This window comes from Pezoporus occidentalis, unplaced genomic scaffold, assembly GCF_034315485.1.
Source record: "Pezoporus occidentalis ecotype Australia unplaced genomic scaffold, CSIRO_AGI_Poc_V1 ctg194, whole genome shotgun sequence".
In the NCBI taxonomy this organism is placed as follows: Eukaryota; Metazoa; Chordata; class Aves; order Psittaciformes; family Psittacidae; genus Pezoporus; species Pezoporus occidentalis.
Genome location: NW_026913791.1, coordinates 102,174 through 116,762, shown reverse-complemented (window position 1 = coordinate 116,762; position 14,589 = coordinate 102,174). Strand labels below are relative to the sequence as shown.

The 14,589-nt window shown below is 37.1% G+C and overlaps 1 protein-coding gene across 1 annotated transcript in view; it reads left to right on the top strand.

Annotated features, from left to right (window-relative positions):
* The window catches only part of AK5 (adenylate kinase 5), a 90,240-nt gene that overhangs the window by 39,362 nt on the left and 36,289 nt on the right, over nt 1-14,589 (top strand). Inside the window, exons 7-8 of the mRNA XM_062617228.1 lie at nt 5,710-5,800; nt 12,434-12,510. Of these exons, the coding sequence (XP_062473212.1) occupies nt 5,710-5,800; nt 12,434-12,510 (168 nt within the window). The remainder of the gene's footprint in view (nt 1-5,709; nt 5,801-12,433; nt 12,511-14,589) is intronic.

The following is a 14,589-nucleotide window of genomic DNA, read 5'->3' as shown; positions in this document are numbered from 1 at the left end:
ATTTTTTTTTAATTCCTTTTTCCACAGTTAGAATCATAGAATCATAGAATAGTTAGGGTTGGAAAGGACCTTAAGATCATCTAGTTCCAACCCCCCTGCCATGAGCAGGGAAACCTCACACTAAACCATGTCACCCAAGGCTCTGTCCAACCTGGCCTTGAACACCACCAGAGATGGAGCATTCACAACTTCCCTGGGCAGTTCTGTAGCAGTAACTGCACCAGTCAGTTAGCTTGTAATTATTAAGAGAAGCAAATCAGGGATGGAGCAACATTAATAAAAGCATTTCTATGTGGGTGTCTGGGAATCAAAGCAGCACTTCTATACGTAAATGTGTCTCACTTCACTTTTTAGTATTACCAAGGTTAAAATAAAACTATTTCTTATTTCATGTTTTCACTTCAGAAACAAACCCTTGCCTAAACTAGTCTGAATAAAAACAGTGAGTTGTTCTTGTCACAGTTTTAGCTACTAGCACATAAAAATCATTATAACTTGCTCAATCTTATGAGTCTCTTTATGTTACCACCTAAAGGATTGTCACCTTTTCCACCAAAAACTACCAGCACTCTGACAGTGGTACAATCAGACTTCTAAACTAGCTATCTGTTTCAAAAGCATGGGATAACTGTGACACAAGTTTTTGTGTCACACCCTCCTCTGTTTCAGATAACAATATATGGATGATTTCTCCACTTCCTAAACAATAATTGTTTTCACTTCCGCATATAGCTGCTTAATGATTATAAAGTTAGAAGTGACAGCTAAGGCTATATAGAGCAATTTTTAAACTGCAGACTCTAATCAATTCTTTTTAGGAACAGTATGTAAATTTTTAAATTCATGGGGAATCCGTTGCCAATTATGGTTAATTAAGCAGTAAAGAAACTGACATGGGAATAAATTTTGCTGCTTGCTTCAATTCTGAATTTGACTCACTTGTTTTCATCCTTGCATATTACAATTCTGTCTGCTTCATATAACAACTTCTAAAATTTCTCTTTCCCATAGAAAGCTACAGGAAACATATTTTTCAGTGTTCTCTGATCTCAGCTCTAATTCTTCCCTTATTAGACATGGTAGGCAAGGAATCATTCTCACAGCCCATCTGGAATTCCCTCCAGTTTATCAGCTGTCGATACTAGCAGTGCTCTGAGCATCCAGGAGCTATCACCCCTGTGCCAAACACCTTGATGTCATTATCACTTGGCTTACATTCAGCACTCCTGTTCCTACATCTAATTAGACCCCCTGACTAAGCAGCACAACCCGACTCCTGTTCACTTAATTGTGCACTATAAATCTCCCTTCAGAGACATTGCTTTGTCTAACAGAAAAAAAAAATAAATCTCTTAACCTATTTATATGACTGGAGGTCTGATGGCCTGTTTTCCACAGCCAAAGATCAGTCAAGCACCACAGGAAGGTCTCTACCTGAGGAAGTGACTTAAATAAAACTCAAAGCAACTCCTTTGGTTTTTTCTCCTGACCAGCATTGACTACAGTGGTCAGAGACTTAGCAGTCTGTGCTTACTCCTGCTCTTGAAGACCAGTGACAAATAACTTTCTACTGAGGCAAGTCCAAGAGGTCGAAAGACCACCTTGCAGCAAGTGGGTCTAATAATCAGGTCACCTGTACCTTTAAATGTACAATATTTAGGGCATTTCTATATGTGACATGTTTCAATGACTAGGAAAATGCTCAAGACATGTATGAATTGCAGTTATTGTTGGAATCTTTGCCAGCAAAGAGAGCAAATAGAGCATTCATCATCCAATTCCTGTAATCATATTTGATTTTGAGGTGGATGAGAATATTACCATAGAGCAATCAGCCCAATGCCATTATTTTAATTTGGACATGGTTTATTTTATTTTCATTGACATTCGTCATGTTCTAAAATAGAGGACATTGTTATCTTTTGTTGCCAATGTTATTTAACTGCACCTATTTGCCTGGGGGGGGGACGGACGACTGTGCTTTCTCCTATTCTAACTTTATTTAAAAGTGCACAAAGAAGAGCTCTCTTTGAGTCTGCTGCAAGCGGACTTCTTTCTGGTTTTCCTGTGCTCTAATTTGAACGACTATAATGATCTCCCTTTATTTTGGGGCTGTCATTTTGGATAAACCACCTGCAGAGACTAGCAGTGGCATTAGGGCTGAATCAGTCTTCAGGGGGCAGTGCCGAGCTGATTCACTTCACCCTCACCCAAAATTCTAGTTAACTGCAGTTTCCTTGATGCTTCCCCTGAATACACATGAGGAAAAAGCTAGGTTTATTTAAAAAAAAAAAAAAACACCCAACAAAAGAAACCAATATATACAGAGGTATATTTGGTATTACCAAACCTCCATTTATCGTCATTGACCAGTGAGATTCACAGTGTTCAACAACTCAGGTACTTTTCTGTGAAGCTCCTTCTGTTGGCTGGGATTTGTTGGGTGCTTATTTAGAAACACTAACCATTTTCTCTCTGAGAGCAGCAAGTAAAACCTGCTTTCCCTAGAACTATTTACTTTCCCTAGAATTATTATTCCCTAGAATTATTTACAGCACAGATCTAGAAAATATTTTCCATCATTTTGAGATATAACTGTGCCAGCATCAAATCCTCCAATTCAACTATGTTCACATGAAACTGGGATAAACTTTCCAGAAAACCCATTATTCTTGCAGTCACCATTTATTTAAAAAAATATAAAATCAATATATACTGAGGTACATGACTTCTACTGGTAATTTCTTTACTTACCATGATGTCAGAGTAAAGCAAAACTAGCTGAAAATCAGCTAAAAGGAAATCTTAGATAATCTTAAGGTCCTTTCCAACCATAACCATTCTATGATTCAGAGATCTGTTCTTGTTCCTGCGTTAATCCTTGGGATGTGTTCCTCCAAACCAGGTGGAAGCAGAACAGTATGTGGTGTAACTACAGCGTGTGGGTGTTGTTAAATTCACATCCTCCCAAATGATGCTTTATTACCTCTTTCTCCCACAGAAACACCATTACTGAACTGACTGAGGATAGAGAAGGTAGAAAAAGCCCCCACTTTCCTTTGTCATAGGGAGATAAATCTTGAAAGCAGGACCACTCACAGAAGTGATGTGGAGATTGCTGCCCAGCAGCTTCCACATGTCTGTGTTGGGCAGGCAAAAGACTTTACTGGATTCTTACCAAGCATAGCCCCCAAATGTTCTTCAGAAAGGTTTATGAAGCCTTTCTTGGCTCAGAGATTTAGGCTGGCTTGTAAATTAATATGATTCTCTTGTCCTCAGAGGTCTCCCTCATCTTTCCCAGTCCAACAAAATAGACACAGTGAAGTACAAAACCGTCATTAGTGCCTCATTGAGGTAAACACTAGAGAGAGCTCAAACCTGAAACCCCATTGACCTCACAGGGAAGAGGTACTTTGCTTCTTCCTGTATCACTGGTAAAGATGATATCAATTCAGGTAGCAATACAGTTGGTGTCTTGTGTTTTGCAAGTGCTTTCACTGGCATGATTAATAGAATCATATTTCTATAAAACATAGGCCTTGACTATAATTGAACTAAGCCATCCATAAAGATACAGTAGATAATTCAGTTGCCAAGAGCTATGTTTTGAAGTTGGGATTTGTTTTCAGAGGGAAAGGAACCTATTGATTTATAGACATGGTCTACTAAAAATACAGGTTTTATTGCTGTTTGTTCTTTGTGAATAGGGTTGTTTGAGTACCTTTTATGTTTCATTCAAGCCTCCAATAATTATCACAAGGATTTCATTTTGAAATGTTTAGCAATTTGGTGAAGTACAGAACTCACATGGTTACTTTGTTTCTTTCAAAAATAATTTCCCTTTGAAAGCTGCCCTGTCTTCCTGTGGCTCAGGGTATTACAATTCTCATTTTGTGAGGGGAAAACTGAGTCTATGTGCAAGCTTCAAATAATTGGTTTTCTTTGGGTGACAATACAGGCTTTCATTACAAAACCCAGATTTTCAGAGTACTGAAGCACAGCTGGTGTTCTTTGAATGGGGGAAGTCGATGTTTCAAATTCTTGGAATCTTCAGAACGTTTTGAGATTGATCATGTGTTTTTTTTTCATGGTAAACTGGATTATTCAGAGGAATGGTACTAATGAGAAAGCAAACCTGTCATCTCTCCAAGTGTGGTGTGACCTACACAGTAACAATCAGACACAACCCAATTACAATTTACTGGGTTTTATGTGTACACATACCCACAAACATTGTATTTTATGATAAGTCTTCCCTACCATATCTAATGAAACATGTACATTTTTTGCTGGGAAGTGACAGAAACGCATATCCCCACACTTCCTCAGGCACAGGCTAATGCAAAGATCAATACTCTTTTTTTAAAAGAGAAAAATGACTGCTACTGCTGAACCCAGGACATCAACAAGGAAATTTCAAAGCTGCTCGTCGTGCATGGATAATAAATTTCTTAACAGTAGCCCAACAACTTTAAGACATGTTCTTCCACAAGCCCCAGTTTTGACACAAGTTAAGATGTAAACCTTCTATCAGATAAACACAAATTTCTGCTTTATAAATAAAAAATAAGGCTTTGAGTTTTGAGTAACAGTGAATGACTAAAGAACTCCTCAAGAACAGATAAATGTCTACCCACATCACAAGATGAACTTCCTAGTGGTCCTCAGGGTCAGAGCCAGAAACTCAATTCGAAAAGCCAGTCAGAAAATTCTCTGTATTGATGATTATAGAGACTTACCTATGATAGTAATGAAGTCTAGGGCTGAGCTAAGCATAAAGCTAAATATTAAAACCATAAAGATTTAAATTGTGACTAATACCAATGAAGATTTGAGCACACAGGTGTTGAAGTTAAGCTTATTTCACAGCAAAATTTCTACAATGGTTGCCGCACTCTCTGGTGTCCAACAAGCTTCTATTTTCTTTTGTTCACAAAGATGCAATTTGTAGAATCCTTCTTGTCTTTTTGATATTATTTCCCTATTTTTCCACTATTTTCTGGCATCTGCCACTTTAAACTCTTGGGCTGATATTTGCCTCTGAGTTTACCTTGAGATGCTGATGGAAAATTCCATAAGAAAGCAAATCTCATTACCAGTGACAAAAAAGCTTAAGTAATAGAGATAACACATAAATCATCATAAGGCAAAGCGTGATACTGATTTTGCAATGGTGGGTGTTGGACAAGCAGCTCAGTATCTAAAATTAAGTATCACACTGTATTAGAGATACTTGGAAAATAACTTCATCTATATAAAAGTTAGCATCTCCAGCAAAGGTCCTATTAGGATTTAAACCTCTTTCTCCATGGCTTTTCCTCTTGCCTATTATCTTTACCATGGCAGGTGGGTATTGGCAAGATATCTGCAGAGGTGCACAACAGTATCCGACTTGAAGAAAAAGCCCACTGAAGTTCATGAGTTTGGAAGCACTAATCTAATGTTTTTTGCCCTGGGGTTCATTCCACATCCTAAAACAGAAAGATTGAAAATAGTCATCTGCTGTGACCGTTATTTGCTTGCTCCTGTAATTTGAGATTACCGTATTCCATTTTTTCCACAGTGATGTACCTGGCCTCAATTCAAGAAATAAGAAAAAATCCAGAGCAACTGTATTTAATGTCCTTTAATTTAATAAAATCATATTTCTGTAAAACATAGCCAAGTAGCAAGCAGTGTCTGATTACCAACTTTTTTTTTTTTTTTAAGTTTGATGCAGACAGAGATGAAGAAGAAGTGTTCTTTGACATAAGTTCAGCAGTTGAGAATAAACTATTTGCAAACAAAGAGGCTGCAACAGGTGAGTTAAGTAAGATTTAAAGAACTACCTTTTTATATTGCATTTGACGTTGGTGGGATGCCTTTTTCATATTCAAGTATGTGTGTATGTACTGTAGCAAAGTCTTGACCACTCTCAAACAATTGCATAATTAAGGGCAAAAAAGTATCATTACACTTGGAAGCGTCATACAACCCACCTAACATCTTGTTTATCTACAAGTTCACCTTAAGATACTATAGATAGTCCACTAAACAACTATATTATTAATACAAAATCTTTGCAAGTTGATCAGTCCCAGTTGTCAGCAGTTTCAGTTTCAGGTGATACCTCAGTCTTCACCATAAAACCAGTCCTATGAGACTAATGGTACTTCCTCCCTAATAATTGGTACTGATTCTGAAGCTATGTGTGAATATTAGTCATATATTTGGGAGTGTTATTTATTTATATATTTATTATTTGTGCTTACTGAGGCTTGAATGTCTTCAAAGTAAAAGCCTTTGAGGGACAAAAGACTGCAAAAGAATTGAAGCTAAAAATCAAAGCAATGAAAATCTGTAACATCTGTCAGATATTTTCCTTGAGGGGAACAGTAAAATGTTCCTTGGTAACTTCACAACTTTTTCTTTTTACAGATTGCATCCCTGGCTGCTTTCCAAGTAGACCATGAGGGTTATATAGGTAGATGAGGTTATAAACGTCTCCAGAAACAGCATACAAAAAGAAAAAGAAATTTTAAGTGAAATATTTTCCTAAAAAATTTACAAGCTTTATTAAAACAAAAATTAGATATATGTAGTAAAAAAAATCATGTATGTGATCTCCCCCCTGTTTAAGGTAAAACTCATCTACAACAATTTGGCAGACAGGGTAGTTCCAGGTATTTGTAATCGTGAACAATCATCTGGGAGCTGCTAAGGAAGAAGGAATTGATGAAGCACAATGTGGTCTCATAGTAGCAATACATCTATTGTCTTTTTTTGACAAGGGGGGGATTACTTTTTTTTGCTAGCAAGATACCTGTAAAGAGAAGTGCTTCAGACAGAATGATTAGGCCATATTTTGAAGATTTGAAAGGGGGTTCCAAGCTTGCTAACCTACAAAACCCACCTGTAAGGATGTTTTTGATAAAGTTCAAAATTACAAAAAGACAAATTAACAAGACGGGGTGGGAGATTGAGAATGATATAAAGTGTATTAGCTAAAACCCCAGGTTTCTAGTGGTCAGCTTTGTGATGATGCACGCAAGAATAAAGACTAGGTGGCACACTTACCTCTTTTTTGCTTAGCCTTATTCCTAGAGGCAAGAGAATGACTTCAAACCTAAAATGGCATTCACAATGTATAGCATTGTATTAATAGATACCTGTTGATTCCCTACTTAAATGAGCTAAGTACTGAATAGCAAGATGAAAGAAGTGGGATAAAGGTGCTGCTCTGACAAAGAGACTGACAAAAGGTAAACAGTTTGCAAAAAAAAAGGTAGTGATTCTGGATGAGTTTCAGTCAGTTCCATGAAAATCTGATCTACTTAATAAATCCCTCGCCTAAATAGCTGGAGAGCTATAAGCTTTATCAGAAGCCATGCCATAATCATTGAATTCGTGCCTAACCTGAGTACCAATAATAGTAAGGAGATTCAAAGTACCAATAATAGTAAGGAGATTCAAAGTAGAATCATAGAATCATTTAGGTTGGAAAAGACCTTTAAGATCATCAAGTTCAACCATCAAGAAACAGGATTTCTATAGGTCCTATGAGACCAGATATTTAATTTCTAGAGTTGCAATTCCAGAATTGCCTTGATCTCACTTTTTGTCTTTTAATTTTATTAGTGCTATTATAGTATATTTTAGTTGCTAGCAGCTAATGTAAACAGTATTTCTAATATTTTCATGCCTCCATATCAATCTAATTCATATGTTATACCTGTAAAATCCAGTTGTAATCAACTATGTAAGAATATATACTGAAAGAAAACTATTTTATAAATTAAAATACAACTTTCTCATTGCCTTCTGTGACATAGTAAGACTGTTGCTATGAGCAACCTGTTATGAAACTCAAGAGTGTAAGGTTGCAATAAAATTTGTATTAGAAGCATCTTACCAAGAGAAAAATTACAAGGTAACCATTCTAATTCTTATCAGTCCTTCAGTAAATTATTTCTGTTATGTTCCACTTGAAATTTATCTTCTAAGCATTTGTCTTGCCCAAGTGCTTATATGCAACATGCATTGAGTTGTTAGTGCTTCAGAGCATGTTCTATAACATAAAAAGACATTTTTATTTTATTGAGCTTAAACATGCTATTATGAGAAGCAACGTATTTCACAGGATAGTCTTAGATTACTTTTATGACAGTCGATGTTGAACAGTGCAAATACTATGGTTGTTAAAATATCAGTATGGGCATACTTGAGCCAATGAACCATATTGAATAGAACTGTTATCAGGATTTGAAATAAGTAATGAATATAAGCAAGGATTGGAAATACATTAGCTGATTTGCCAAAACATAAATGGTCCAAGAAGCAGACTTAATTAACTCACATGATGGTGTATAGATACCTTGTAGTGGGAAGTTAAATCAACTGCAGATAAATTTAGACAGATTGGTACAATTTAGTTTCATTGTATAAATTAATTTAATGAACTGTGAAAAAGCAATGTGTGACATTTGCATGTGGGAAAAGTGATACTTTCAGAGAAAGTGACATGCACCCAGGCTCAGAACACTGAAATATTTTACAGGACCAGGGACATTTATGGCCATGATGCCGTTGGGCTCCGGGGTGCATTTCTGGGGTAGGAATCACACATTTGCCGTAATAGCCATACCCTCTCAGCTTTCCATAACTAATCCTGTGAAATTCATCTGAGGAGCAGCAAATAATATGTAAAATATGGCATAAAATTTAGAAGTACAGCCTCATGGTGAAGGAAGTGACTCCACGGGAGTCATTCACTGACTGTCAGACCTGGCAGGAGGATCTCTTGTCTGCACACCCTTGTACAACTGCAGCCAGCCATTAATTCAACTCGTCCCTCAGTGCTGTGTCAGTGGATCCTCTGGGTTTCTAGCAAGACTAATCTTTGTGAATGATGCCTTCAGTGTCAGAGCAGAAACCCCGGGGAAAAAAAAAAAAAAAAAAGAAAAAGAAAAAAAGAAAAGAAAAGAAAAGAAAAGAAAAGAAAAGAAAAGAAAAGAAAAGAAAAGAAAAGAAAAGAAAAGAAAAGAAAAGAAAAGAAAAAAGAAAAAAAAAAGAGAAAGGAATGCATTCTAGCTGCTCTGCTGTTTCTTTTTTCAGCAGCCTGCTCCTCCCTGGAGAGCTGATTATTCATTTAATGAGGATTTAATAAAAATTTCCAACTGATTTATTTTTTAATTGTGCAGTACTGGACCTAATAAAATCCTCTCTGGTTTTCCCCCAGGGAAATCACAGGGCACATGAAAATGACCAGGTTTCCCCTTATCTCTACTCTATGCATGCAGTGAAATTGAAGCAGCATATTTTAAGTTGCAGGAGTGGCTTTTCAGGTCAGCTGCTTGCAAGCTATTTCCCCATGGCAGAGAGCTTTCAATGCAGTTTCTTAATTCTATTGAGGTTTTTTTAGTGGTTGAGTTTCCCTTTTTGAAATTGAGACAGTTACTTAGATCAGCTGCAATAGGTTCATACAAGCACAGGAAGGCTCTAAGGTAACTAAGAGCTGAGATTACCTGGTGGAATAGGGCATGCCTTTGAAAGGAATTAGGACAATTCAGACTGTAAGACTCTCCTCCAGTGGTAAGCAAGCATTCATATTTTTATAGCCTAGTTCTCAGTGCACCAACATGTCAAAGGAAAAACACGACTTACTCAGAAAAGGCAATGAGCCTTATTTACAATCCCCTGTTTTGCTGTCAGAGCAGATGTGCAGCCCTCAGACTCACCGAAAGCAGCAGGACATGTTTGCTTCCAAATGTTTTCACCAGTCTTGCCCTTTTCCTTAAGCCAATATTTTGTGTTTCTCTTGACAGCTAAACACTGCCAAAAGTTTTATATAAAATGGTGCTGATTGGAACTTGAGCTTCGGAAACCTAACACTTTCCCCTTGGCTTTAGCCTCCTCAGCAGCTTCACCTCCTACCACAATTACTGACTCCCAGTAAAAGTGGCTTTCTGGTACACTTCTGCTGCCACACATACTAGCAGTTAGTGAGCCTGTTGTTTTCCCCAGAAGACCTGTTTTAGGAAGATTTAGTCCAAACTCAACAAAATACGCTCCCTCCAACAACAAACTGAGCTGGAGGATAGCAAACTACTCATCCTTATTCAAACTGCACCAGGGATTTTACAAGTGCTCTTGTATGTCCCCTTGTTATTTTGTCTTGCCCTGGGAGTAGCCGTTTGCTTCAGTTAATTTCTGGTAGATGTGTCTTGAGGCAATTTGAGAAGGGTAGAGAAGTCTGTATGCTGTTCAGTGATAGATGGTTATGGAGTTTGTTAGTTTTTATTGAACAAAGAAAGAAAAGCAATATATTTTCAATTTTCATGACCTTACTTGAATATACCCTAGATATGCTTCCCCAAGGAAATTGGTGTCCTAGTTCAAGAAAAAGGGTCTTAAGATGCTTGACCATATTAAAATTGTATAACCATTATGGCTTTTATTGCTTAAGATACATTATGCATGAGTATTCATTTTCAGCCTGACCTTTACATTTAAGTTTGCAGCACCATATTTCATACTAACATTTCTAGCTAAGGATACATACTGCTCGTGCTGGTTAAGTGATAGTTAATCAAATACTTGCACGCAAGGGCCTTTAGAAGTGATTGATGTGTCAAGATAGGTGAATGCGGGTGATGATTAAGGCTTAGTTATATTACCAACGATGATACAATGTTAAGAGCAAGATGTCAGCTGTGTAAAATAAATCAAAAAATTAATATTCTCTCAGCAGCTGTAAATCTATTTGGTTGCATGTATCTTTTACACACAGGTATTTTCTAAAGATCGTAAAGTGTATGTGCCAGAGAACATGCTGCCTATATACATGTGACATTGGATGGCAGCAAGAGTATAATCCATTTCTGTTACTTTTTTTATAGCAACCTGATAAAGTATACATGAACAGTGGGGGGGACACAAAGCCCACCAGCAGATGGTAGACCCAGCTCTTTCCCTGGTATCTCTTGCATATTCTAGGATTGCATCAAAGATTAATTTGGCAGCAACTGTAATATGGATTGCAAACTAAGACACCCTGCATCATCATCTCTACTAAACAGTTATGGTTTTAGTCATTGTGACATCCAGTTTCTCTCTGTTCTCTTTGTGATGTTTAGTTTACCAACTACATAGATTATTACTATGTAAGCTTTAAAAGGAAACAAAAGCAGATAATACATAAATGCATCTGGCACAAATTGAACTGCAAAATCTGTTATTGATAATGCTTGTTACAGGAAGCATACATCTACAATGGTGAGAAAACTCCAGGTCAGCAATAGTCTTAACACTACGTATCTTCACCACCAGTGCTTGCAGGAGCATCATACCAGATAGACACACCTGTAACTCAGGAGGGAGAGAGCTATAGTCTCTTTTTCATCACTGAGCTGGTCTGGGGACATAAGGGCACAAACCAGTGCACATCTTAACACTTCCCCTGGTGTTACCTGTTGCTTCCCACATGAAGATAGTGGTTGGACTCACCTGTGGCTACTGGCTGGTCACAATTTTTAGATCTCTGTGTTTCATTACTGTATTTTTGTTATTCTAACAATGCTGTGAAAAATACACCTATTGATATTTTAATTTGTGTTGAACATGTACAGGATTTGGTTTAGGGCTTCACAATCTAGCAAGTACAGGAGACATTCCTTGCTCAGGAATGAGATAATGCTGGCATATATGTCATGCTATACCTTTCCTTTGTTTATGTAGAAAGATGATTAGTGGTTTATCCTCCCATTGTGGTTTCGCAATGATTACCCCCCATATGATTTCTTGAAATACCAAGGCCAATTTCTCTTAACCTGCTGAAGCTAAACTGTAAAGCTCAGTAAGATCAAGGCTTCTCAGCAGCTGAAGCCTTGATGCACTTTGTCATCCCAAGTGCAAGAATATGCATGACTTGCTGATCCTGCTACAGGGAGATGATGGGGAGAAGGGTCAGAGCCACACTGTCATCTTGAAAAGGGGTAGGATAGGAATGGGGACCATTGCTGCTGGAAGCATGCTGTTTTGGTCCCCCATCAACATCAATCTAGGATCCTTATCTGCTAATCACAAGTTAGTCAGTATTTCCTTTCTCTTTCCTAAACATGGTTTTTATTCTCCCTAGAGTCAAGGTGCCTGTGGCAATTTTACAATTGCAAGTCATGGCACACAGAACACCCTGCCCAATAAAATTGCAATCTAGGCTGAAGCAATACACCATTTAGTATAACCATTCCTTATTAAGGTCTGTGGTAGCTTTTATGGATGTTTTGAAGGCTTTGTTGAAGGAACAGCATTCACTCAGGTACTACAGCAAATCTGAATGGTTCCTCAATAACAGTTTTTGCATACACAAAGACAACTGGAAATGGTATAGTGTTCTACCACATAAAGTGAAAATTTCCAATCCATTTCTGAAGTCTAATTTTCTTTCCTATTTTAGGGCCAAATGAATTTGATTGCAGTCTGATTATGGATTCTGGTGATCCTGTTTATACAGATTTTGACTTTGAAGACCAGGTAATTTTCTGTATATATGGCCTCTTTCTAGACAGTTTTCTAGTTTATATACATACTGTGCTTTACAATTTGTCTGAACAAGGTGGTGGAACTTTAACGGTACCTAAGCCAAAGATCTTTTTAAGTGCAATATGAGTAAATCTGTAATACACAGAGGTTGTTTTTCTGGTTAGGAGAAAAGAGTGAATATTATTGTGGTATTAAAAGCCCATATCCTCCATTTCTTCAATTACTGTGCATTCCATCTCAGGCAATGTTCAAGGCCAGGTTGAACGGGGCTTTGAGCAACCTGATGTAGTGGAAGGTGTCCCTGACTGTGGCAGGGGGGTGGAACTAGATGAGCATTAAGGACCCTTCCAACCATTCTATGATTCTGTGATTGCTGAGTTTCCTCCACAGATTTTAAAATGTTGGAAAACATGGTAAATAGAATCATTGGAATGGACTGTACAATTTGCCTATTGTATATTTAAGAAGGGAGAGTAAAAAACTTTTCAAAAAAGAGGCATGAAAATACGAAGTGTGAAACATAACTAACACTAAATCGAACATTCTCCCCTTGAAAAAGTGTGAAGAAATAAAGAAGAATGAAACGACAACAGATGCTGACAGTGTGTTGAAACCAACCTTTCTACTGATCCCATTCTATCCACATCCAAAACCTGAATTTTGATAGTGTTTTCCCTATATGTAGAAAGAAAGAAGGCTGGAGGTGGAAAAATGTTGTATCCATCTTTCCCCTCTCATTTTCACCTCAAAACTGGTAAGGTCATATCTGGACTACTGTGTCCAGTTCTGGGCTCACCAGTACAACATATAGAGCTGCTTAAGTGAGTCCAGCGAAGGGTCACTAAGATGATTAAGGAACTTGTCCATCTTTCCTACAAGGAAAGCCTGAGAGAGCTTTGAGTGTTCAGCCTGGAAAAGAGAATGCCCAGACGGGATCTCATCTATGTGTACAGAAATCTGATGGGAGGGTGCAGAGAAGATGGAGTCAGGTTTTTTTCAGTGGTGCCCTGAGACAAAACAAGGGGCAATGGGCACAGACTGAAACACATGAGGTTCCAGTGGCTTGGATACTGTGCTAAGGATAAGTGTTACTGTTCTTGTTGCTGTGGTGTGGATAAGCATTAAAAGAATGACTTATAATTATTTTTAAAGCCAACTGCTTATCACACCACCATACTTAAGGGTGGTGTTTTTGTATGTTTTGCTTTCTGCCTTTCACTTTTACACAATTCTGCTTCCATTTTCTTCACAAATACCACAAACACTCCTCTAGATTTGGAGAGGATTGGCAATGAATGTTATTTTGTGTTTCTGTTATCAGAACTAAATGCAGTTGTGAATTTTCTCACCTCTTGCCTCATTATTCACAAAAGATATCTTTTCTTGTGGAATTTTAAAGCTAGTGGTAAAAACAGGACCAACAAAACTGAATTTCATTCAGTATCATCTGTTCATTCATTGGTTTTGTTTTACAGTATTCTGTGCAACAATTTATCCACGCCTGCATCATGTGACATGTTCTAGCCCTATTCTTTTCTGTTAGTTTACAATCCTTTCACTGTTCTTTTCAGATCAGTTATTTCAGTTTGGCTTTTTTCAGACACCTTACCTTTGTCCCCAAATCCAAATTTAAATCTCATTCTTTCATAAATTCTTCTTAAAACATTCTTTACCCCAGGAAACTCCTTTAAATTTATCTTTGTCTTGATTGTACTACTTCTTTACTGCAGGATTTAGGCCTTTATGCCCTATAAAGCAGAATATATATTTAAATCATGTTTGGATTATATAAATTTTGCATTTTACTAACATTTTAAATAACATTCTTTTGGCAGAGTATGAACAGTAACAAAATTATATTCTTGGTACATAATGTTTGAAATGCTGTTAAAATATAATAAGCATAAGTTTTATAGTAACAAAATAAAATTAACAGAAAAAAATATATGAAAATTATATTGATTTATAATTCAAACCACATGGTTCACTGATGATATATTCATAAAAACACTAATTTGCATCAATTTGCTTGTGGTTCTTACGTGAGACTAAATACAACTACAGTGGGAC